The 26,525-nt window shown below is 41.9% G+C and overlaps 1 protein-coding gene and 1 long non-coding RNA gene across 3 annotated transcripts; one reads left to right on the top strand and one right to left on the bottom strand.

Moving 5' to 3' along the window:
• Positions 1-249: 249 nt before the first annotated feature.
• On the bottom strand, positions 250-4,939 carry LOC142084498 (uncharacterized). Its single transcript, XR_012674384.1, has 3 exons — positions 4,581-4,939; positions 2,336-4,437; positions 250-875 (listed from the first exon to the last, which is right to left on the bottom strand). It is a non-coding gene; the product is annotated as an uncharacterized LOC142084498 (long non-coding RNA).
• A 108-nt stretch (positions 4,940-5,047) lies between these two features.
• C7H10orf143 (chromosome 7 C10orf143 homolog) lies at positions 5,048-19,138 on the top strand. Of its 2 annotated transcripts, XR_012674383.1 has the most exons (5): positions 5,048-5,169; positions 9,842-9,982; positions 10,109-10,174; positions 12,210-12,330; positions 14,271-19,138. XR_012674383.1 is itself a non-coding variant. In XM_075155299.1 (4 exons), the coding sequence occupies exons 1-4, from the start codon at positions 5,095-5,097 to the stop codon at positions 14,298-14,300; spliced, it is 312 nt and encodes a 103-aa protein (XP_075011400.1). In that variant the 5' UTR covers positions 5,063-5,094; the 3' UTR covers positions 14,301-19,138. The 2 variants fall into 2 exon arrangements, 1 of the variants encoding a protein (XP_075011400.1); XM_075155299.1 differs by lacking the exon at positions 12,210-12,330 and having other exon boundaries at positions 5,063-5,169.
• The last annotated feature ends 7,387 nt before the right edge of the window (positions 19,139-26,525 follow it).

The following is a 26,525-nucleotide window of genomic DNA, read 5'->3' as shown; positions in this document are numbered from 1 at the left end:
ATTGATGTGTTTTAACATAATTCTCATTCTAGCCAGTCCCTGAACCCACAACTTTATGTGCGGCAGAAAAGTTACTGGTGCTTAATACTATTTTCCTGAGCCGTGCTTAGACAAAGACGTAATAGTAGAGAGACTGTGTAAGTCCAGTTTGAAGAAATTAATGTAGCTGGAGGTTGCTAAGTATTTAGGATATATATAGCTATGTTTTGCTACAAAAATAGTATTTATTAGTACATGTACAGTGTAAAATACAAACTAACACCTTTAGAACATGCCTAAGCAACACCTTTTTCTTGTTTTATCTGGTTACATCCTTTCTCTATTCTGATACATTATCAGCTATACTTTTGGGAATTTAGCCTGTCCTTTGCTACAAAAGACTTCTTATTATGCACTAATTTGGCATCTTATTTATACAGAGTGATTAAGAATAGCATATTTTTTTGATTCTTGCAAAACCAGCTTCTTGGACATCTGAACTGGTGAGATTTACTAGACTGTACAAATTAAGATTCATCCTAGAAAAAAACTCTGGCTAAAGGAAATGGTTGCATTCAAAGTCAAATTAAAATCTATGTTAAAACAGATTATTCGTGTTGATAAATTTTTTTTATTTTTGAGTATTGTTTTTTCCCAAGGGTCCTTGACTGTGACTACTGGATGATATGATTAACACATAAGGTTCTCTTCCTCCTTAAAAAATCGTTGTAGTCAAGGCAGAATTGTGTAGCAAGAGTTACCCAAGGGTGACAACCCGCTTTCACTGAAGCAAAGATGAGATTCATACCTGTGTGCAACCACATGTTCACATCATTCTTATTGGTTCATGGAAGGAGTCTTTATTGTCTCCTTTTATTCTACAGGGTTCGGAGAGCCTTGAATGTGAAGAGAAAAAAAAAAGCTTGGATGCGATAAGAATATGTGATATGATCATAAAAGGTGAAAACGACAGATTCAGAAGATAAGCATGGAAAACTCTTAATAATTAGAAGGTAGGAGCCAGGAGAGGGCACTGACAATGGTCAGAATGCATAATAGAGTTCTGGAAAAAACTTTCCGTGATAAGCAAAAATGTGGCCCAGCATTATATTTTGACTTTTGGATGCATGACACAAGATAAAACGAAAACCACTCTGGTCTGAAAGAATGTATAGGATTGGGAGATGAAGAGACTGTGTAGTATGAACACTGCAAAACAAAGAGCAAATACTCTGAAACGACAGGAATTCACTTTAAGACATGTCAGGTCTTAGTATAATAGCAGTGGAAAAAGGCTATGACAGGTCACTAGTTTTCTTGATTAAATGTCAGTAAGAGTTGTATACACAGAATAAAACAAAATGAGGGGAAATTTAACAGGGAATCAAATACAGCAAACATGGAAATACTGACATTTTCATCTAGGAAGATGGTAAAAATAAGTCCCAGTTGAAGACCTAAAGATATCAGTTAGCTTTGGACCAAGGACGTAAAAAAGAATGAACATGTCTGTAACTGCAGAGTTCCCACAATCATGAGTGTTTCTCTAACAGCACTCAACAGCACTGTGAGAAGAAACAGGTTGGAAGGTGTGACAGGTTTGTGACTGCTAAATCTGCTTACTAAGGGTAAACATAACACAAGAAAACAGTTGTTTTCCTGGGATGGGGGCCAAACTCTGGAGCAGGCTGCCCAGAGGGGTTGTGGAGGCTCCATCCTTGGAGACACTCAAAACCCTTCGGGACACAGTCCTGGGCAACCTGCTCTGGGCACCCTGCCTGAGAAGAGGGTGGATTAGATCATCTCGAGAGCTCCCTTCCAACCCAAATGATTCTGTGAAATTATTCTCCTTTTAAATTACCTGGTACTCCATGCAATGATGGAGTTAACAGCAGAGAAAGCGTGAAGAAAGATTTAGTAAATGAGCTTAATGGAGGAAAGGGAAAACATTGAGCAAGTGGAGAGAAGAATGAGAAGACTTGTGAGTCCTCAGTTTCTCAGGCTACAAGAACACCAAATCTAAGAATGGGATTTTGGGGTGGTACAAAGTAATTTCTCTGCAAAAAAAAGGGCAAACTACTTCAGATAAAAGTCAGAAAAGTCCCAAGAGCAAAGGGGTCTATGAATTTAGCAGGTGCAAATACAGCTGATAGTCTGTGGATGGCAACAAGCGACCTCTGACGACCAAAGGAAACCTCTGCAGAAGCCAAGGTGCATCCCTAATTGAAAACATAAGACATTGCATTTGGAGGTGTATTCATGTAAATATCAGCACGTCTTTTGTTTCTAGCCTCTTAGTTCCCAAGACGTCTTGAAAAGGTTTGTAAATTATATATCTTCTACTTTTGTCACTGACCTCTTAAAATCTGGTGATTGTAGCATTTGCATTTTTACTTCAGGCCATGCAGTCTTCACAGCATAAGCAATTAATCACTTCACAAGATCACCCCTTTGGATATCCATGACTGTTCTTCGCAACTTACTGAAGTGAGCTTTCATACTCTTTATCGTACTCTTTACACAGCTAAGCTTTTTTTTTTCAGAAAAATATCCATGGAGGGAGAGAACCGGTGTTCACGCTGTTCACACAGGTACCGCTTAGCTCCGCAGTCTGTATGTCAGTTGAGACTTTTCTAATGGAACTGCCGTTTCCAAACCTTGCACCTGCAGAAAAGGATCCCCTGCCATATGCTGACACATTTAGATGGATGTGTCACAAAACGCATGTTTTTTATAGTGCATCCTATTGTTCTAAACATAGGGGAAGCCAGTCCACAATGCTAGCTATACTGGCAAGACACATAAATAGGCTCTGGGGGTGGAATTGGAAGGTGGCTTTGAAATAATTAAATAAATCTGATTTGATGTGAATGGATTTGGGTTTGGTTCAAACTCTGAAATGACTTACGCTTCAGATGTTCTGCAAACTGGATTACCCAGATTTAGGGTTATTTTTCTATCAGGCATGTCAAATGCTAAATTAAAAAAAAAAAAAATCTGTGGATTATTTTTTGTGATATGCCCTCAGGCTCAAAGAATGTGACAGAGCATATACTGTAAGTACAACTGGATCCCTAGTGAAGAATAAGCTCTGGAAGGAATGAATGCCAGGGATAGCTTGACAGTACGTGTCCTCTCCAGCAAAACAGCTTGATTCAGCAGAGCAGAAAAGACCAGCAGTATCTAACACCCTCCTGACTGAGGATATCGTCCCGTGCTGGTCGCAAGACCCAGCAAAAGTAAAATGGAGGACACCGGGTTTATCCGCGACATACAGTGCCGGTGAGTGACGCGCACGGTTGGTTTCTGCTCGGTCACACCTCCTCCTCTGCAGTTTGTTTTCTCCCTTTTGGTAGGAGATAGAAGGTGCAGAAGACACCTTGGCTTCATTAAAGAAGGGCGTCATTCTCTAGAAAAGAATCTTCCGTTGATCTCTTCAGAATTAACCTGGAACGAGTATCTGCCCGTTCTGGATTGCCGTGCGGTTTGTGCGGCCAGCTCTCAGGTCCAAGCCTGATTTGCAAATGATTTTGGTCTTCTGCTGTCATGGGTGGGAATTTGCAGATGATCCTTGGAAACTTCTGAATGATCCTGTCTGGAAATTGGATTGAAACTCAGGTACTTTCCTGTGACTATGATGGGCAGCTCATCGCCCGTCATCCCAACGGGAGGGTTGACTTGTGCTGGGGGGTAACAGAACAATACGCAGCAGCCAGGGCAGGAGGACACCCGGTCAGTGAAGTCCCTGTAATGGTCAATCACTCACCGGAATGTCTGTATGTAGACTGAGGTGCCTGATTTTAGCTCCCCAAACCTAAAAGTCAAAATCATTACACTCAGTGCTGCTCAAATTCGCAACTGCTCCCTAATACAGGGTTCTTTGATGCACCATCACACGGCATTTAAATGTTTCTTTTAGAGAAGGACAACTTCTGCAAAAAAAGTAGGAGCCCAGCCGTGGTGTTCCTGTCAATTCTGTGTTCAGTCCTTGCTCCTCAGCACAGTCGGTCGTATTTGAGAAGTGAACTTCTTATTCCCTGGCTTTCGTAACGCACGCGATGCTGGGCACGTGTCATTTTCTAGTTGTAATTTCCACATGGCTTCTGATCTTTCCCGGGACTCTAAAGGAGGTTGAGTTCTTTGGGGAAGATCTAATTACAAAATTATCTCCACTCACTGATGGCAAGAGCCTTGATCACACTGGTATCTAAACGGATGAACTGTTACTGCTGTCCATGAAAAGGTTACTGGCACACACAGGCCGGACGGCGGCGTTTCTGACGCTTGCTTTAGGTGGCGCATAGACAGAGCGAGCTTTTTACTCTTCCCTAGGAAGCGTCTTTTTTCTTTTCCACCTCCTGTGTCAACTTTCAAGTTCTCTGTTTATTTCCAGCCCACACACTAGTGCAGCCTCAGTCGTACTGCCACGTGGGTTTTCTTCTTCGGCATTCCTACAGCCTGCAGGCACAGAAATTAGGCTGTAAATTACATGAAGTCACACACACAAAGGTCTTGGATAATACTTTCTTGCTGCCTTTAATGCCACCAAAACCCAAAGAAATTCCAGGTGAAGAATAAAGCCCGTTCAACACGGTGCCTACCCAGTGCGGGGTTTGGAGCACGTGAGGTTAGCGGATATTTGGACCGCCTGAAATTGTTGCCCAGCTTTTCTTTCGTTACCAATTTAAGAAACACTCAGAAAGTCAACACAACGCAAATCCCTAACTCCGACGGTGATGACCCAACACCCCAGATGACGTCAGACCGTCCCTCCCCTCCGTAGGACGGTCGCGTCAGACGCGCGGAGCCTGGCCCCGCTCGCGGGCCCGCGCTGCCCCGTCATCGGCCGCACAATAAGCGCGGAGCAGCTGCGTAAAACTCGCGCGTGACGCCGCACGCTGTGAGGCCCCGCGTCACCCCGCCAGACCCGCCAAGCGCGAGCGAGGGGCGGCGCCCCCCCCCCCCCTGCCCCGGGCTGGCCCCGCGGCGCCGCCCGCCGGCCCCAGCCCCGCCCCGCGCGGGCAGCAGCGCCCGGAGCGGCGGCGGGGCTGTCAGGCGGCGGAGCCCGCCCGGGCCGCGGGGTGCGGGCGCAGCGCGGGGGGGCACCCGCCCGACATGGCCGCCCTGCCGCTGCGGGGGCGGCGGGGGGCGCTGCGCGGGCACGAGCTGGAGCCGGGGGAGCCGGAGCGCGTGAGTTCCGCCCGCGCGCGGGGTTGGCGGGAGCCGGCGGCTCGGCCTTCCTCACGGCAGCGGGCAGGGCCGGCCCCGCGGAGCGCCCCGCGGGCTGCCCGCCGGCGGCGGGGACGGCCTCTCCGGCCCGGCCCGGCCTCGGCGGCTGCCGACGCGCAACCTGCGCGGCCTTAGCGGGCTCGGCAGGTCCCGCGGTCAGCCCTCCGCCTGGCGCGGCGGCCGCCGGCCCTGAGGGGGGCTGTGAGGCGGCGCGGCGGCCGTTGGCCCCGGGGCCGTGAAGGGACCGTGAGGCGGCCGTTGGCCGGGGGCCGGGAGGCGGCCCGTGCCCCCTGGCGGCGGCGCGGCGGCAGTGCCGGGCCGGGGGCGGCCCGGAGCGGGGCCGGGCCGGGCCGGGGGCGGCCGCGGCCCGGGTGCCGAGGTGCGGAGGGAAGTAGCGGTGCCCCTTGTCGTCCCCCCTGTCCCGACCGTTGCTAACGTGGCTGCGGGCGGGTCGAGCCGCCGCGCAGTGCGGCCGTCCGCGGGGGGACTGGTATCGCCGTTGGAAGTTAGTGCTGTTTAAGTGCCGTCGATCTTTTGGTCCGCCTGGAGGCAGGGTGTCTGCACACACACTCTTGTAATTCTAAGTGGAATTTCGCCAAACAAGCTTTTGTTTTTTTCTTTTTTTTTTTTTTTTTGGCTGATACTCTCTTTACCAGATGGCATTATTAATGCTATCCATTTTCTGCTGTCCGGGCTCCAGGATGAGCCTCGCAAGAACAGTGTGTTTAGCATTTATATGTTGTGCTTCTGGAATAGTTTTCCATTTCAGCTAAGCTTGTGTGTGTGTATTTCTCCAATCAGATTCATGCAGACAGGGTGTCTTATCCACCACCTTATAAGCATCTTTCTTCCTAATCAGTGCCACGAAAAATTTATCGTGGTGGTCACGGTCTCCCCTGCTGTTACTTGATCATCCCTGGTTCATGTGTGACTGGAGCAAAAACTTGGGTAGTTAGGGGCTAACCTCATTTGTCAGAGAAATACCATTCTCAGAGAGGAAGAGGAAGATCTGCTCAGTGAACTTTCTGACTGTGACTGACAAGGTTACATAGGAAAGAAGGAATTTCTCCTGCTTTTGAGGTTAGAGAGGCAAATGATAGCTGGCTTCTGAGTTGCAGTTTGTCCACTAACGAAGGCATTAATAAGCCAGTTGGCTGGAGACCAGATAACATTCTTCCAAAACTTCTATGACAGAGAGCGACTCAGAATTGCTGTTGCCACCTCTGTAGATAGCAGAACACGAGTCAAGCTCGGCAAGGTAGTTTTAAAAGAGAACTTCTCTTATTACAGTTCAGAACATTTTCTGTGTAGAGTAGGCTAGACGAGATGTTAGAGGTTGGTTTTTTTCTGTAACAGCAGTTGTTATCGTCCAGATTATAACTGAGTCATCGTGGCTTAATGAGTTTAATGGAACAGTTGAGCTGCTGTAATCATGTGCTTGATCACAGGCATGAGGTGAAACACCTACGCTTAACCTTTCTGACTGTTGAGGTGATGCATACTAATCAAATTGTGCTCTCCATCTTCCAGTACCAGCTCACTGTGGTGCAGGGAGTTTTTTAGCCAAATAATTGACAACTATTTTCTGTTTTAGATGTTAGCTAACAGCACAAGCCCTAGTGGCAATGCAGATGAGGTGCTTTACTTTGCAACTCGTAGAGCTGTGACGCTGTACAGAGTTTTGCACATTTTAGGTCTAGTATCAGAACATTTTCCTCTTCTCCTTGGGATTCTGTCCTGTTTGGTTTTAAGCCATTGCCAGCACAGGGGCTTGAAGTTATTACGAACGCTGTGGCTGACCTTTGCAGAGATGAATCAGCTGCTCGGGGATGGGAGCTCCAAACTCAGCTCTGCTGAATGAAGACTGATCCCTGGGCTTGGGGAGACAACTGTTTTGAAGTCTTAACCATCCTCTTATTTGGTGCTGCTATCATGCAGTGTCCTGTGCTAGTGGCTGTTGTAACTGGGCAAGATTCCCTACAGTTTTTTCGGGTCTCCCTCAGCTCCGACTGTATGTTTTATATATATGTACATATGATTTCCTTTTGCCTTTCGTACTTTGATGTAGCTATTTGCGTGTATTTCAGAAACTTGCTTTAGGATGGAGCTCATTGATGTTGTCCTGGTTTTAAGGCATTTGGATTTAGAGGCCAGTAAAGAATAACAAATTTTCAAGGCTAGAACTATTCACGTGACGCGTTCTCGTTTGGACTGGAGTGCGAGCACAGTTTCCCAGAACAAGGACCTGCATGGACCTCACGTTCCTTCTGCTTTCCCAAACTGAGCCATCGGCACCTCTTCCATAGGGAGCTGGGCCCTAATAACGGGGAGAATCTACACACGGCCGTCATTGTCCTTTCCATAAAGGTATCCCGTGGAGCTAAACTAGGTAAAGCTGGGCTGGATGGAGACCTTTTATACCTATAGGACAGCTGTTTATGAAACACAAAACAGAAGCTAGCCTGGCATTTAAAAATGTGGTAAACAAAACAGAAATTGCGTGTGATGAACATACGAAATTTATAGGAGATCCTTCAAATCTTACAGCTACATTAAAAAAACAAAAAACAACAAAACAGGTGGTAGTCTTTCTTAAAAATGTTTTCCATTGCATTTAGGTTAGTTATTTCGATGTAGCTAGTTTTTGCACCAGTTCAGTTTCACTGTTTATGAAAAGCAGGGTCTGTGAGGCCTTTACCCTTTCAACATCAGTGAAAATGCATGTGTTTTTCCAGGACTTTCCAGCTGGAAAAGAAAGTTACAGAGTATCTTCTCTGCAGAGAGACCTGTTTTCTGCCTGTTGTAGGACAGTATGTGATTTGCTGTTGCTTGTCTTAAACTACATTTCCAAGCTGGATGTAGCATGATCATTCCCTAACAAAACTAGTCATTTTGATGAAATCCTTGCTTGCCTTTTGAATAGCTAGCTCGTTGATCCTTACTAATCACAGGCTCTTTGAATCCTGCACTAAGTGTGTTCGGTGCACAGGCAGGATTGATGTATTCGTTGTTTCTTTCCTAAGAGAGAGAATTCCAGAGAGTGAAGTCTTCCCTGAAGCCAGCCTCTGCTATAAACTTCCACAAATTGTCTTGGCATTGGCATGATAAGTTTGTCAGCCATCTACTCTGTATGCTGAATTCCTGTCACTGATGCTAAGTATCTTAACCCCCCCAAAAAACAATACCTTGAATTTGTTTTTAGTAAGCCAAATTTCTTCTGATGTATGGCAGTAAATAATTTTTTCCCTTTCCTCCTTCATCTCACACATCTTTCTAGTTATGCTGCTGTACCACCATGTATGCCCCTTTTAATAAGGGATGAGTTCTGCAGCAACAAAGGGAAGAGAATGTTTTCCCAGTGGAAGGTGGTCTGTCTTTAGAGGACCTTCTCAGACTTTTTGTTATTATATTATTCACTTTCTTAGTACAATACATCTTTTACTTTTTGATTTACTTTCCATCCAAATATCCTGTATTCCTTGATAGTGTTCATGTTTCAACTGTTTTCCGCTGAGGTTCCTGTTGTATTGATCCATTTTATTTTTGCATAACGTATTCAAATCTTAAATTTAGCTTCCATGCTTCAATAGTCTGTTAGTTCTGTGGCAACGCATCTTCTGCCTGTGAAATCACATGCCTGTGAAAGAGATCGAATATTGTTACTCCTTAAACAAAGTTTGTTCAGAAAGGCATCAGAAGAAAATCTCAAAAGCATGTGTATCTCTTTGGAATTCAGAGTCAGACTCCGAAACGTCTGTGTCAGTTTTGAAATTTCCCATTATTCTGTTAATTTGCTGTTAGAATTTCAAGGAGCCCCTGGGATTTAGGTAGTCCTCCTGTTGCATGGGATAGCAGTCACAGGCCAAGGATATTCTTTTAAGGTTTCCAATCGGTGTCTTCCCCAGACTTGCATCTTAACGTTACCAGTTCCTAATCTGGTTCTTACAGACTTGCATCTTAACCTTACCAATTCCTAACCTGGTTCTTACAGAGTAGTAAAGCAGTATTTCTGGGGACCTCTGATCTTGCGTTGGGTTGCTAAGCACTGTGAGAAAGACACCCCTGGTTAGGCCAGCCCCTTCTCCGGAGGTGGAGTGCGTTTGATTCACAGGACATTCAGTACTAGATAACGGCTCAGGTTAGAGCTTGAAGAGCGGGAAGTTAATTGGTTATATAGCAATGGAAAGCTGTAAAAAGGTGACAGTATTCAGAGAAAGATAGAAAAATCATTACAAAGTACGTCTTCATAGCTGTCTGACTTGGCTTCAGGGTTTTCCTTCCGTTTCCTTGATGTAATTAGTCATTTCACACAACTTCCCCTGATCCGCTCCTTTGATAAACGCCATCGTAAATTACATGCTAATGGAGGGTGAAGTATGCTCTTTTCCCACTGGCATTTTATCCCCAGCTTATGAAACCGAGGCACAGAGACATTTAGTGAGATCTGCAGACTTGCAGCATGAGATGCAGTGTTAAATACAAAATTTTGGTGCTCTGGCCTAGTGTCTGGTAGTCCATTATTTCCAGATGAATGCAAGATCCTTATCAGTCATAAATAATAAAATCCTGAAAACTTGTATTCAATGGCCTATGCCTTGCGAAGACATGTAAATATTGCTTTTGGTTCTTTCAGAAGCGAGCATGCAAGCCATTAGAAACCATTCCAAATGAGGCTGATGCTCGCCTCATTGATTGTGCCATGGAGCTGGATTCTAAACAGAAAATCTCCGCTGACTGTGGTCCTTGGGCTACAAAGACAAAGCAAAACTCAATGGTATGTTTACACTGTCAACAACATCTGTTTTTTAGAAGAACACACTTAAAATACATTTTATAATAAAATTGCAAATAATTGCCCCCCCCTTTTTTTTATGGCTTTGTATATGTTTTTGTTCATTAGATTTTTGAAAACCATGGAAGCAGAGGTACTGCCCAGCCTTGCCCAAGATGTATTGCTGGAGAATCTGTAAGTATATTAACCTTCTTTCTGTGACATAAAAGATAGACTTGTTCTTAAGTATTAGATCCATAAAACATAAAGTTAATAAAAACCACAATTACATTTCTCAGGAAAAAAGCATGTAAATAAAAGAAGGCAGATTGATTTAGCATTTCTGAGGTACGCCAGCAGAGCACAAACTAATATGTTTCCAGCAGCAGTTGGAAAATATGGAGACTGCGAAGACATTTTTCAAATTCACTCTAAAAAGCAGAGTTTAGGAAGTAACTGAAGCAAACAGTAACATACAACTTCCTCTACCCCATTTTTATATCTTCCTTGATTTACTGGATCATAATAAAATTCAGGAATCTCATTCTAGTTCCTATTTTTCCCTCTAATTGGATACTTCCTTTCCAAAGAGTAGACATAGCCTAAAAATATTTCACCGTAGACATACCAGAGCTTGTTTTAAACAAGCTAGCTAAAGAACCAGTAGCAATCGGAGCTCGGCATAGACAACTTGACTTTTCTGAAAAACAGTGCAAGTATTTGGACAGCTGAATAGTGCTGACTTCTGAACTCATTCACATAGGCTCCTCTTGGCGTCCAAAGTAAGCTGGCTAAAACCTGTATTGTTTTTTTATTTATGTAGGCTGTAGTCACAGCTATGATTTGACACCGCGTAGTATGCTGTAATACTGCAGCAGTAGCACTAGAAGCTCCCTCTGACAGATGGCAGTGATCTTAACCACCCTCTTTTTTTCCCCTGGATAGAAGGCCAGAACTCTCAAGAGATAATGGCTGGTAATGGTGAAAGAGGTTATGGTATTCCTACAGTTTCATTTTTCATGCAAATTGTCTAACCAAAGTTTAGGAAGTTTGTTAAATTTACGGGAGCTACCCTTGACTTTTGTTTGCATCCTCTGCATCCTTTTGAACCATCATACAGGATTCATTAGAGAGCCAAAAATGAGGAGAGGCGTGGAAGAATGCCATGCATTTCTTCAGAAAGGCTGAATGTTTATAGCAAAATTTTTGATGGAATTAATGGCAAAGTTTCCATTGAATGCTGTGAAACTGAGGATGCTTTCATAAGTCATTTACCATGTCTTCTATGAAGGAGAACACCTCTCCTATGAAGACAGACTGCGAGAGTGGGGTTGTTCAGCCTGGAGAAGAGAAGGCTTTTCAGTACTTAAAGGGGTCTTATAAGAAAGATGGGAACAGACTTTTTAGTAGGGCCTGTTGCGATAGGACAAGGGATAATGGTTTTAAACAACAGGAGGGTAGATTCAGGTTAGATATAAGGAAGAAATTTTTTACAGTGAGGGTGGTGAGACACTGGCATAGGTTGCCCAGAGAGGTGGTAGATGCCTCATCCCTGGGAACGTTCAAGGTCAGGTTGGACGGGGCTCTGAGCAACCTGATCTAGCTGAAGGTGTCCCTGCCCACAGCAGGGTTTGGACTAGATGATCTTTAAAGGTCCCTTCCAACCCAAACCATTCTGTGATTCTATGATTCTATGTTAACTTATTCCTGCTCATCTTTAAAAATAAAACAGAAATCAGATCCAAGGCTGACTTTAGGAATATAGAAACCAGTATGTTTCTACATATGTGGATTACCAAGTTTGAACTTTCCAGATGTGTTACTGTCTTTGGGGGCCTGGAGACCATCTCAGGGATTAAAACCCAAAAAAGAAAAGAACATCTTGGGATTAAAACCCAAATTGGCACAACAGGAAGTCAGTTTTGTTATATTCCAGAATGATAGTGACAACATTAGTTTGTAAAATTCCTCTATATCAGTGACCACTTAATTTTGGAAAATTATGACTGCTTTTATGTAACATGAGTACAAATACTGTAATTCCAAATAACACCATTTCTATTTTAAGTCAGATTAGCCTGACATGTTTTTTTCCTATGGTCTAGTAATGAACTTGAGATAAAAACCAGGTAACTTGAGAGGATAACAACCATCTCCTCCACAAATATTTATGTATTGAAGTTTGGTTATAATGGATGACCTATTCTATTCACTTTTAAATGCTTTTCAGCTACAGCTGTAAGAAACAAGGAAAACAACTTGCTAACTTTACTCAGTGAGAACTGGAATCTCAAAACGAAACAATTTTTCTACGCGACTGTCCTTCTGTGCTTTCAATATAGAAACTCAAGGTAGTGTTATAAAAATCTGGAGCCCTTGTAGAGCTACTCTCTAGACTTCTTGCTAAATTAGCCTCATATTGTTGAGTTGAAATGGAAAACGCTTTGCTCAAAGCAGGGTGATTTTAAATATGATTCTTATTTCCTTGATGTACCCTGTCTTGGGGGAAAAAGTTTACCCATGTGTGTTGCAAAATGCCAAATATAAGTTAGAGTTTAAGGAGAAACATACAATGTTTGGTAATGGAATAATGAAGCTCTCCATTATTTGAGTCATGGGGCTCAATCTGGATAAAAGAAAAATATGACTGCTTTTGCTCTGGTAGCTTGCTCTTGCAGAGAGGAGGGCCTCTCTTTGGCTCCCAGTTCCTGTTAGTTTGGACATAATGCCACACAAAGACAGGACTAAGCAGCCAGAATTGTGTTCTGGTATAGCTGAATTCATGTCGTGTTGAGCTAACGTAACCACCCTGATATAAACTGGCTTGTGCGAGTATCCTTGCATTCACAGCGTGATTCATCTATAACCCTACTACCTGTGGATGATGAACGGATCGTATAGATTTATTAATTGTGTTCTCTTCAGATAATCAGTTATTTGTGGCCAGTAACATAACAGAAAATACAGTTATATTTCAATAAATTTGGTAGGAAATATTAGTAAACTATTTTCATTCTTAAAATAATAAAAAACTTATATTTAGAGTGTAATGTCTGGTAAGCTGGTGAGAGCTCAGATAACTTTCTGCAGAGTTAAAATTGCACTTCAGGGAAATCAGAGACTGTCACAGTGATTAATATGCATCATGGAAGTCCTTCAGAACAGCCGAAATGAACAGAAGGGAGGAGCCTACAGATAGCAAGATAAAGAATGTTGTAATTTTTTTCATAATCAATAATAATGTTAAAATCCTATCAGAAGCTTTATTCTGCTGATGGTAGGGAAATGCAAATAAATTAAAACATCCAAACTGGAACAAGTCAAACACAAAGCATATTTGGCTGAGACAATTTTTCATTGTTGTGGGTAGTCTTATCAGGATTGTATTTTGCATCAAGAAATCCTAGTATTTATGGAGCTAATCAGCCATGTGAGGAAGTTCACTAACATCAGCTTTCCTGAACACATTTATTTCTGTGTCGCTACTGTAAGTGCTGTGAACTTCAACATGTATTTAAAGGCATTATCACTATTAGGTTTGCTCTCTTAACTTTTAAACTTAACTCTTTTTCTACATTTAATGACTACCACATGTTTCAGACGGAATAAGAAGTGTATTAAACCACAATCTGAGAAAAGAGTACTACTTTAGTTGCATTTTTTGTAAGCTCTCTTTGGACTAATGTGTTATTGACTATTTAGGCAGAACTTAGAAGAGGAAGAAGTGATGTGAACTAGAAGGAAGCTAGGTAGGATTTCAGGGCAGGGAGAACACCACCATCATTGAGATTTTTCTGTGTTACATGATGACTAGAGATAACACTTTTTTGTTCTAAAAGTATTACTGTGAATACATTCTTTAAACAAATACAATGTGATATAAACAAATGCAGGCTTGAGTTTAAAATAAAAGTTGCCAACAAGAAAGTAAGTTTCTGTTCTATCCTCAAAATCTTTAAGCACTTAATGGTTACACAGAATAAGTTGTCTGGTGTTACAGATACAAGTATGATGGTAAAATTGTCTATATTCTGTATGGGTATATTTTAACTTCATGTGCAAAAAGTATCATAACTCAGTCATGCTGCTTGTACAGATTACACTGAACATTCCCTTTACTGTCCAGACTTTTAGTTGTCCGCTGGTCCTTCAGGGAAAAAAGGGAATATTCATAACGCAGTTTGTGGAACTGTCAGTTTCTTTTAAAATAAAATTTGAAAACATATACTGAGGAAAAGACTTCAGTTTTTGATGAGATAATTTTTAGCGACATGAAATTTTGTCATTTCAGGGACATTTCAATCATATCCTGGGCTTCTAGAAATTGAGAGACGGCAGATCAGCAACACTGCTTTTCTTTTTACGTTTTAAAGATGCACCTGTGAACCCTGTACAGCTGGATATCTGTACATGCACTCACGGCGTGGATTTGTGTGTGGTATTCAGCATATAGCAGTTTGCTGTATGTGTTACTCTTTCAGTGCACAATTATGGATATCATTGTTTTTACACTTGAAAAAATGCTTCTGCTTTTAAGGTAGCTCAGTATATGTTAAAAAAAAAAAGTTCATTTAATGTTTTAGAGTGGTTAAGTTGATCTGGCCTTTGGCCCAGTCTTCACCTGGGACTGGGCCAAAGGTTGTGTTGATACAAGAGATTTTCCTGTCTCTTGGGCACTTTCGCTGATACTGTTGGAAAGCGGTCCCTGCATTTACATGGGTACAGGGCCTGCGGTTTTAGCTCAGCCAGAAATGGGAGAACAGAAATGTCTTCATTTTCAGATGGCTATTCAGCTGTGAAGGCCAGTAAAAATCCTATTGAAACTTATGTTTAAATCCAAAATATGCATCCAATGCGGGTATCTCACATGCTAAACTTCTAGTTTGTTTATAACAGGCAGAGTTTGTGAATGTGGTAGGTAAATATCTTAATAGAAAAAGCAGTATTATTTGAACAACCCTCCATAAAGCAAAGATGAATAGTAATTCAGCTCTGTGGAGTTCTCACAAAGTTGTTAAGATCTGACACTTCCTGACTCTGTCTTTCCAGTTACTGTGGTATTAGAACAAATCTGTTTAAAAAGTCTTAAGCTTGTCGTCTAACATGACTTTATTGGCTTGTCACAAATAATTTCATCTACATTTTGCCAGAATATAGGACTATGTAAGTTTTAATCACATTCAGATTTCTAGAATCCAAGATAGCCAAGTTGTGCCAAGGGTGTGACGCTTCAGTGGCTGCTCTGGTTCAGGCGGAAGGGTCCTGAAAGCTCAGAACTGAAAGGCAGTACGTTAACCGTCTGCATTGGAGGGAAATTGCTGTGACCTGCCAAAGTTCACACAGAAAGCAATCATCTCCACTGTCCGGAGAACTGCTGAGCTATAGCTGTGCCCTGCTGCCGCTCAGGGCAGAGTTCAGCCCAAAACAGATACGGCAGGCATGACAGCGTTTGGCCTCTCCTGTTCTGAGAGCAGCCAGTAGCCAGTTTAAATTAAAATGGTAGCTCCAAAGTTGCAAAAATCTAGTGACAGGCTTTTAAAGGTTAGTTTCCCAGCGGGGTTTATCAGGCTGCAAAATCCTTAGAGAAAGGTTTTTCAGAGTCCTAGAATGCTTCCCATATTGTGTGTGGAGTTGTAGCACTGAGCTGACTGTTATTAAGGAGATACTCTTCCTAAATATATGAATATCATATAAATACTGAATTCAGTTAAGTAATAGATGAGGAAATAAGTCTACAAAGCAGAGGTGCACTAAATTGGCATATAGACTGTTTGGTTAGGAAGGAGTAAGTTTCCTCCAAGCCAATGTAAATTTTAGTTACATCGAAAATAAATCTTTTCAAAGTGCGAAATTTTTCAGACACTTCAAAATTTTCTTCAATCATGCGAACAGTACAATCCGTTAAAAGATTAAATCTCCAAGAAACACACCGGTCATCTGGAATCCTCCCACTCCCATTACAGGTTGATGCAAGCAATAGTATCTGTCCAAGCTAGAAAGGAACATATCCTCACTTGAAACGATAGTATGACGAGCAAATTCCTGTATACCGATATCAGAGTTTATCAACTAGTGCAAAATAATAATACAAAATGTTTTCTAAAGACTGAAATTACATGTTTGTTACTAAGATAACTAGATCCTATTTTGTGGGCAGTTCATTTTTACAACATTTTCCAACCCTTGTTTTTTAAAAATCCTGGTAATAATAGCAGCCAAAAAAAAAGATGGCTAAGCATCTGTTCCTGTGCTGTACAAGTTGAAATAGCTGCTTTGAAGGTAAAAGGTATCTGAAAGTTTCGTCACTGCAAAATTACTCAAAACCTGTTCTGTTTCATGAAGTAAAACGTATGACAAGTAATTAGTAGAACAATGTATGGTCAAAATTTAAGGTATTCAAAGAAGAGAATATCAAAACTAGACTTGGACTCCACAACGGAACAGTTTTCTGCTAGAATTAGAGCAAAGTAGTGTGCCATCATGTTTAAAACACAGGGGATATGTCTATGGATTATAAAACCAAAAGGGTGATTTTCATTTAAATAACTCAAATTTTATCATGTTAAGAATTCACAGATACCAGTGCATATATAATACTTCTGTTTGCTTTAAACTTAACTGTATTTTAATCTGGTATGGAATATGGTAAAAACGAGAACCAACTGGTTTTCCTTATGGTCCTCGCAGGTTTTGTGCCATGTTCTTTTTAATTCTTCTCCTTCTAGAGTAACCATTACTTGTTTTTTATAAAATCTTATCGTACATAAATCACAGGACTGGTCATAGTTCGTGGCTGCATTACTGAGGCTGATGAAGTCACACTAGTGTTCGATTTTAATGTAATTTTTTCATATCAGTCTTCCCATTGTTACTGTACACTGTGCAGGTATTTTATTACACTATCCACCCTGACTCTCAAGACTGTCCTTGGAGATTACTGCATCTATGCAGCTGAACAAAATAGGAGAACTTTATCCTATTTTTTACTCTGTAGCCTGCAGTGTGAACATGGGCCTGTTGTACTTTCTTTGCACTGTTAAAAGTGTAATGCTGCAGTTTACATTAAGTCTAACTGATTCGTAGTTAGGTTATTCACATGTACATCTTGAACATCTAAATGCTATGCTATAGAAACTAAACTTGAGTAAAACGGTCAGAAGTAGGGTTCTTTTTGTTTGTTTAACTATCACCTTTTGCATTCTCCAGGAGCACAATGTAGGATATGTCAGATCAAGTCAACAATAATATTTAAATTTAAAAAAACTCTGTTCCCCTACCAATGTCATCTGTTTTGAGAACAAACTCTAAAAAAGGGTGTAGAAATAGCTTAGCTAGTGGAGGGTTAACTCCTCACATTTTCAGTGTGTCCCAATTACCACTGTCACGTAGTTACACTGAGTGCTGTCAATAAAATACATTAGAATAGAAAAAGAATGAAAAACACTTGGCAGTTACCATCTCTGCTGCATCATAACACAATTTGTAATGAAAGAGTGAGTATTAGAAAAAAGTTTTCGATACAGAAATGTAATGCCTTTCTTGCTTAGCAAAGATTTCTATGAAAAACGTCTGTATCTTTCTATTCCTTCAGAGTTGGCAAGTGTTTTAATTTTTGCATCCCTAACATTTCAGTGTCCAGGATAATCTTCCCTAGTTATTTAACTGCAAAAAGGGTCAATGGGGAACAGCTAGTTCAATATCCCATATGCTCTAGTGTACAGGCAGACACGTGGGAAGAGTCCAAGAAACAGGACATGTATTGAATGGAAAGACTTTTTACAAATACAAGCGCAGTATTTTATATCAGGTTTTGTTGTGGACATCCTTTCTTGCCTCATAGCTAAGGCCTGGACATCAAATATCACAGAAGTTATGAAAATGTCAATGGTTTCCAACAGTATTTTTTCCTTTGCTATTGTTTGTTGATACAAAAATGTATTGGCTCTCAGGAGAATGTTAAACTTGACCTTGCTCTTTCTATTAAGCATTGGTATCTTCAATATTTAAGAAGTAGTTCCTGATTGACTAGAATTTAAGCGTGCGTGTATACTCATACTTAATTTGCGCAGTGTAAGGATACTTTTCCTAGTATTTGTCAGAAACAGCAGCTCCCTCTTTTCTGTTTTTCTTGAGTTGGCTTACAATATAAAAAAAAAAAGAAGAAACCTTTGGGAGTTGCAGTTCGAGGCAGGAGGCAGAAGGGCGGCTGCACTGTACCTTTTTGTTAGCGTTCTACAGTCGTCCTTGTTGCAGGAGGCCATAAGTCCTAACAAAAACTTGGAAGTCCAAACAGAAACTTGAACAGATTTTCATTACATTTCTGGGGGTGCTACTGCTGATAAATAAAGTATTCTGGATAGATGTACATTCCAGTTATATTCTGTATAAAGTATCCCAAAGTGAAATAACGGGAGTTGCTCACTTCGTGAGCCGGAGCGTTGGTGTGCCTGCTTCCCTTGGTCCTCACGAAACGGCTGCTGGCCTTGCTCCTTCTGAAGTGCTGACTGGCCTCTCCAGCTGGCTAGGAACATCTGTTTAGAAACACCATTGTTCCTGATTTTTTCACAAACGAGAATGCATATGCTTCTGGATAAACTTTAAAGTGAATCTTTTGGCTAGGAAGGATTCCTTACTCCATGCTTTCCAGTGGGGTAAGGAATGCATTTATAAATCAGCCAGTATGAAAAGAAATTGTGGTTTAATAATTTAATATATTGAAGGTTTATAATCGTGGTTTTTTTTTAAATAGATGTACTGTGTTTGTAATTTGTTTCGGGATTTGTCAGTCAGAATCATAAGCTGCTTGTAATAGGTACGGATGAATGCCATGCAGGTTGGGACAGGTGAATATTTCTTTAAAGCAGGTTTGTGTCAAATCTGCAGTAGAACCACAAAATTATTTTTGTAAGACTTTTCTTCACCTTGTATAACTATGAAATTTTGTTTTATTGATAAAAATTATATAGTCTTTATATTTCCTAATACTGTGGTTTGTACACAAAATAACCTGAGTGATACTTTATTTACATATATATAGTAAAAGAGGCATATGGTCTGTTTTTAATTCAGGTTTAAATGATATAATCTAATGTTTTTAACTTTGTATTTTGTAAATTGTTACTTACAAAGGCAGAAGCATTAAACACCACTTTGGCTACAGTATGAAATTGACTGGTTTTGTTATTCTGTTAATAATTGAATTGCATTCTGCAGATGCTGAGGTATAAAGGTAAATAAAAACTGTTTGTAGTTTATATTATATACAGTTTCATTTGTGCGGTGTAGCCCGCACGCAGTTTCCCCCTCACGGGCCAGATGCGGGAGTGATATGCAGAATCGATATTTTGAAACAAAGTAATTCCTCTAAAGGTTTGGTTTAATAGAGAGTTAAACATTACTGTTTTGCAACTGATCCCTCTTCATCTGTGTCTCCAGATTTTGTTTCTCCTCACCTAGTTGGAACACTTGAGGATCAGATCTAAGTTCCCGTGGATTTCACTAGAAATGTAGGTGTCTAGATACCTTCATGAATCTAAACTGTGATCTCCTTGGACTATGGCTTTATTTAGACGATCATTTTGCTTCATAGCAGCGTGGTTTTGAAGCAAATGCCCGGACCACTGCCACTTGCTGTGCGTTGCTGCGGCTGGTAGCGCAGTTCCCGCGCACGTGAAATGGCTTCTTTCAAAGTGGGGCTGCCCGGGGACCTCCGCTCCAGCGGCACATCAGGCTCTCCCCACGGCAGCCTGAACCGAGGGCTGCTCCTCTGGACAGCTTCTGCTCGGTGCAGCAGACTAAGCTCAGCCCGACGTAAAACCTCCAGGCTACGTATGGCGTAGGGTTAGGGTCCCCTACCGGATCCGACGCGCGCTGCTGCGCAGCTCAGCGTGGCTGTTCGCCTCTTCCCAGCCCGCGAGAGCGTCCGTTGCCCCGTGCTGTGGCGGTCGGTTGTTGCGAGGCTTCATGCTGCGTGAAGGATCGTCTTCCTGAGGAGCTGCCAGTCTCAGCGCGGGCGGTAAACCCCATAGAGGGTGCACGCTGCCCTTTAGAGCCCTTACCTTAACTTGCCGTTTCTGCAAAAGTCTTCAAAAAACAAAATGAAACTTGTTGGATCAGTAAGTATGCTTTAACTTAATTGCTTGCTTGCATTTATTCCTTTCTGGAGAAGACGGGTGTTAACTGTCTGCCTTGGAAAAGTCGAACCTTGGCCGCACAGCACAGGCCAACGGTCCTGGAAAAGGAACAACTGTCCTCAGGAACAGCAATATTGAAACCGAGGGGAGGGAGGATGAAGGCATAATTTTTTGCTTGCGTTTTTTCTTCTTTTGTCACCTATTCTTGCATGTATTGAGGGTAAAGTAGCTTTGTCTACTTATAGATGAACAGGATTTTGGCTGGATAGCGTTGTACATACATTTTGTATAAAGGTAAGCAGATGAAGCACGAGACGAGGTGAGAATCCTGGTTTGATGTCTGAAGTAGCAAGAAGCACAAGAGCGAATGTGAAAGGGGTAGGATAAACGTAATATCGATGAAAATAATAAATACATTATCTATGTTATGTAAAATCTTAGTACTAGGTTTAGTTGCTTTAGACTATGGTACTAGCATTCACTCAACTATTCATTTGATGATAATTACACGTTGACTTGTCATCTTGACTGCCAAAAAAAGATGGAAAACCAAAATTTTGGGTTTAGTATGTGGGGTTTAAAGGCAGTCTGTATATGACTAGCCACGAAGACAAATTTATACAACATACATGTTGAAAATAATATATTTAAACCAAACGATATTCTTGTCTGAATTAGTTGGGAAAACTCTATACATATTAAAACTTCAGCATCTCTGCTGAGAACCCCGTACGGTGGTTCCTGAGAACATAATGTGATAGCCTGTATTAGCAGATTAATAGTCACACATTAGTAATGTTATTTTTGCCTTGATTACTGGCAGTAATTATAAAATTAAGAGTTACACCTTGACATTTTATCACACATGAAACTTCCATTCACGATAACTGCATATAAACACCGCGCATGCAAAAATGTACGTATTGCTCCGAGAAGCACAAAGACCTTCCATTGCTGGGGGGACGGATAGTTTACTAAAATGACTGTTACCGAAAAATAAAATCCACAGGTATAGTGGGAAACGTCCCACGTCAAGGGGCATCAAGACTCATCCGTTGCTCTGCCTTCCTGAGTTGTTCCCAACTCTTTCTCAAGTGAGCAAGAAAAATATTGGCCATCTTGTTTGCTTTTTAAACACGCACAAAAGAAAAAAAAAATCCCAGGAAGATCAAATGGGCGTTGATTGATCTGAACCTCATCCTCTGCAAACAGTATGCCCTCACCAACTTTAAAAACCACATTTGCCATCCCATGACGATGTATGCGCAAGGTCTCTAAACTCCGACATCCAGATGTGAACACGTTGTGCTTTGTTCTTTGCTATCACGCACCGAACCGTGTTTCTGAATCGGAGTTTTCAAAGAATAGCTTTCAGAAACCTAAACAACAACTTGCTCGGTGTTTGGCTGCCCCGTGGGATATGGTCCCTGCCAATATTAATGTGCACATGTTCAATACGTGGTGGCTCTTATTTAGCACTAGATATATATTGTATTAGCTTCTGAAGTCCATACAATTTAGTGCCATTTGCTTTGTGGAATCAGGTGTAGTGATATTTGTGGATGATTATATACTGAAACAATATAGAAATCACTGCATGATATTTGCTTGCAACACAGGGTGTCATTCATGAGTTATACATAAATGGCAGCTTTACATATTTAAAAGGAACATGGACTGCTTCATATCTGAAGTATGTTTCCCAGGAGATAACACCACCATTTGATCTATTTTTGATTAAAATGTAAAAATTAAAAATTAAATCAAATGGTAGTATAATTCCTTTGGGAAAACATACTTCAGTTATGAAGTATTCCCCATAGTAACCTTGAGAATCTTACAGCTGTATTGTCTCATCTGTAGGTGGTCTTTTTATGTCTCGCATAATTAAAATGAATTGCTGTTAGAGAACCCATACTACTGCATACAGATTTATGAACCTTGAGGCACCTCCATTCACAGACAAACAGTGGTATCAAAAGCTAACTGTGCAGATACACGGCATCAAGGCGGGTACTGGTAATCGAGATGTTTACTGGGGAGCGTTACTTATCTCTGCCTTGAAAGGGTAAACAAGGAGCGTACAGTAAAACGATACTGCATTTCCAATAAAGAATGGTGTCTAAAGAAAGATCGCGTACAGTACAACTGCATTATGCTACGTGGTGTTGTAGAACACCGTAGTTAAAATATTCAGAGAACATTTTATATACTAAGGAATGGCTAATATGTCACCAGAAAAAGATTGTGAAATTGGATTTACTAGGAAAATGTGCTCTACGAAATCTAATGCAACTTGTTTATAGCAAGCTGCTTTATCAGACTGACTCAGAATATGGGAATGTATATTTGATAAGATTAGAGAATAGTGGGGATCAGAAAAAATAAGACTATAGAATTTGCATTCACATTTTCACATATCTGAAGGACAAAAATGTCATTTTTTTTTTGTTTGGTTTTGATTCCCTTAGTCCAGTTAATGCTATCCATAACAACGGCTTCTGACTATGCATTCTGTTCAGGCTGTAATTAAAACTTCCATAACATACATTTCAGTAAAGAAAGAAGGCTGGAAGTGAAATGCTCAGATTTAATGTTTAAATAGAGAAAAGAAAAAAATTCTAACAACGAAAATATAAAGTCTAAGAGTTCCATAGTGCCTTGTGGAAACATTTTGTAATAAGCAGCAGGAGTGTTCAAATTTCAATGTAATACTTAAAAGAAAATGTCTCTGATCTTTGAATTTCTTTATAGAGGGGAGTTTTTAATGTATAATCAGACTAAAATCCTCCTGTAATTGCACAGTGAGAGACCTGTGAAGTTTCAGGAGGGCTGCAGATGGAATACAGACCTACAAAGCAAGAAGATTTTTCCTAATCTACGGAGCCAGCAATGCACAATCAGCCTGAGGTTTCCCTACGCGCGTGTTCGGCATGGGATATCTCCACCAGCTGTGTTGCCACCTAGTGATGGCCAGTAATGGTTCCAAGTAGGCACGACGGTTAAATATTACGAGCAATTACAAAGAAATCGTCTATCTCGGAACATTAAAACAGTAGCACGCAGTTCGCTTTCTTTCCCTTTCCAATTGTTCGAGGTCTGCAAGCCTGTCTGTGCTGGAGAGTCTGTCCAGCTCCTTGTGGAAGTGTTCCCCCTCCAGACTGAAACCACGCTATTAACATTTACCTCTTAATTACATTAACATGAGCGTCCACACACGGAGCGACTAAAGCTTTGCACTGTGTCTAATCCCTCTCCTGTATTCTTGCCCGTCACCAGAGATACCCTTGCCTCCACCTCTGCTGCTGCCGCAGCGAAGCAAACCGATACCGTACGGTGCGGTCCCGGGCTTCTCGGGCGTACAGGACAAAAGCTTCTGTGCGCATCCACATCCACACCAGCAAGGTGTGACACCCCACGGCAGCCCAGGGCTGCTCCTTCGGGCCAGCACAAATGAAGGGAAGGAGGAAGAAAATGTCTATGTAATCTTCCATTTTTCCAAATTAAAACAGCAGTGCTCAGAGCCACTCTGCAGGACAGCAGCAAATAAAAAGCTATGAAAATAAGGAAACAGAAGGAAAGTTTGAGAGAGCGAGCTCAAAGCAGACAAATTAAAACTGCAGGACTGGCATTCAGGTTTTTCATGTATACGACGGACAGAATGCCAGCTGGGTGGGAAAGCGACTGAAACCATTAAAAAAAGATCCCCCAAAACGTAATAGTTAACACCCTGATTCTGCAAGTTACTTCCCAAGCACGAGATTTGGATCCACCGAGTTGCTTGGTTAAACGCGCCATGTTATGAATTAGGCCTTAATTAATAAAGAGACGTCAACACCATCTCTCCCTTTCTCACTAGCATCCTAAGCCAGGCTTGTCCCCATCGAGGGAAAAGCAAGGCAGAGCACCGCTAAAATCCTTCGTGTGCCTCCCAGCTCGCACCAAAAGGCTCCCTCTGCTTGCGGACACCTCTCCCAGCATCAGCCTTCGCCCCCACCATCCTCATCTTCACACCGCAAGGAGAGGAGTCAGGAATCCATCCCGAATTCCTCAGCGCTCGCTCCACCCAGGGCTGCCTCCAGCACCCTGCTGAACGCTGCTTTGTTCAGGTCTTGAACAAAGGTATTTTTTATCAATGTAATAAGAAGCCTTTTCATAAAAGAAAGTTACCTGGGCTCCACACCTCTGTCTGGAAAATGCCCAGTAAGTGGAGGATGTTTTGAGTCCACGATTCAGTAGCTCGCAAAGGAAAGAGTCTCTGAAGCTTTCAAAATGTTAACTTCTGAGCAAAAGCCAAGAAGGAAAAGAATTCAGAAGAGCAATTTTAAAAAGGGTTTGTAAGAAAAAGGAAATAGCTATTTTGAGTTATTTAGTAAAGAGATGCTATTTCATTGAAGATTAGATAATTTAGAGTAGTTAGTAAATGATACTCAGAACTTTCTGTCTACTTTTAATTGCCAGGGTTACATCCATTTGACAATTTTGCTGACGATCCTGTTGAAGCCATTCCAATTCTGTTAAAAGTTGACTCACAAAATCCTGCTCTTCATAGACTAACGCTTGCTCAGTCTTTGATGTGCAGCAAATCGCTTTCCCAGGTCAGAGGCTGCGACAGTTATTTTAGAAAAGGGGCTAAAAGTTTTTCTGTCCCATTTCTTGACAAAAATGCTGCTACGTACGTTGAAAAGCAGTCAGGCAATTCGGTTTTAGTGCCGGCCATTATGACAAGGAATTTGGGGTTCTTATTGTTACCGCTTTGGGCGCAGCTGCCGGGGTTTGCTCCTGGAATAGCTTGTGGGTTAAAGACCTGATTTACTTGGGTGGATCCTTCTGCACCCTTGCTGCCCACCGAGGACCACGCACGCACAAGACACCAGCGTGATGAAAATCTTTCCCACCACCTTGTCGGGGTGGGAAAACCACTGCACCTGGGAATGGGCAATCGGCTTTAAATAAAACTCCAATGCGTGAGAGATGCTTATTTTGAAACGAGCAAAAACAGTGAGTTCATATTAATAGCAATCATTCAGGGTACTGCCACAAATACGGTACTAGAGTAGAAAGGAATCAATACTTTCCCTGGTTTTGTGCTGAAAATAGTGAATGTCTGGTTTTGCCATCACTGAGTCGGCAGTAATTCGGGTGTACCACATGTCCAAACACGAAGGGAAAGCCGAACAGCAGAAGTCCTGTAGAATTTCAGAATAACTAGGTCCAAGCAACATGGTCTGCTTGGAGTTCACCTCTTGATGTAATTTGGACTGACGCAAAGGCAGAGTTTAGTTTAACTTTCTCGTAGGATAGCATCGGCAGGTAAAGCAAGCTCTGTGGCTTTACAGGTTTTGAAAAGCAGATGATTCAACAGCAGTATGAATAAATAATGAAAGAAACTGAGATTATAAATTGTACTTCCTTATTTGAAAGAACTTGTCTCCTGATTCATGATTTAAATGCGTTACAAACTTCGGGTCATTTACAAAATAATAGAACACTTTAAGATTACCCTTAGCTTTATGTAAATGTAATTTTAATATTCTGTCCTCATTAATTATCTAATCTTGGGAGCAAATAAACTACTGACACAATTCTGTAGCTATTTTGCCAGCAGGATTTCCTTTGAAGTCGGTGGCGGCTGTAAGAGGAAGTGGATGACAGGACTGAGCCTCACCGTCGCTTTTAGAGGAAGAGGAACTCAAACAGCCTTCGCGTCAGCGCAGAGCTATTGCTGCGCTCCGAGATACTCATTACTGCGAGAAAATAGGCGGCATTTTCTTCCCACGGCTCGGCCGTTGCGCTCTTGTTCCAGGGGCGCGGGAGGGCTTTGCTTCCACCTCCACGCGGTTTGGCCGTGGCCCCTCTGCCCCCAGTGCAAGGCGCAGCCCGGAGGCAGACCCTGCAGGGTGCCTGGCGTCTGTCCGTGTCGCTGTGTATCCTGCGGCTAATTCTGGCAGCTGGGGCTGGGTGAGACTCTGCTCTGCGGAGCAGCGTACCGCAGGCGAACGTAACCCACAGCCCGACCACGGATGTCAGGGTGGAAGCCCGGACAGGCTCGTAGCCCTGCTCGGCTTCCCTTGCCTATGTTAATACAGGCAAATTAGCCCTGGATGTTTTCTACCTTGTTTTGAATTTTACCCAGCTATATGCATATAAATGCTTATATTAAAAGGAATTCATTAATAACTCATACTTAGTTTCTTTAGCGTAAAAAGAGCAAAATCAGTACATCAGATAGAAAGAGTTCAAAATTACCATCTACAGCCCGATCAGCAGTAGGTCTGCTAATACTCCCCTTAGAGCTCATCAGCTGAGACAACAGATTTCAAAGTATGAATTCTGGCATTGCACAACCCCAGGGCTATTCATTACATTATACAGTTTCCCGTCTGTTTTATGAAAGGTAGAGATGTATATTA

Source organism: Calonectris borealis, chromosome 7, assembly GCF_964195595.1.
Source record: "Calonectris borealis chromosome 7, bCalBor7.hap1.2, whole genome shotgun sequence".
Classification (NCBI taxonomy): domain Eukaryota; kingdom Metazoa; phylum Chordata; class Aves; order Procellariiformes; family Procellariidae; genus Calonectris; species Calonectris borealis.
This window is presented reverse-complemented; position numbering and strand designations above follow the sequence as displayed.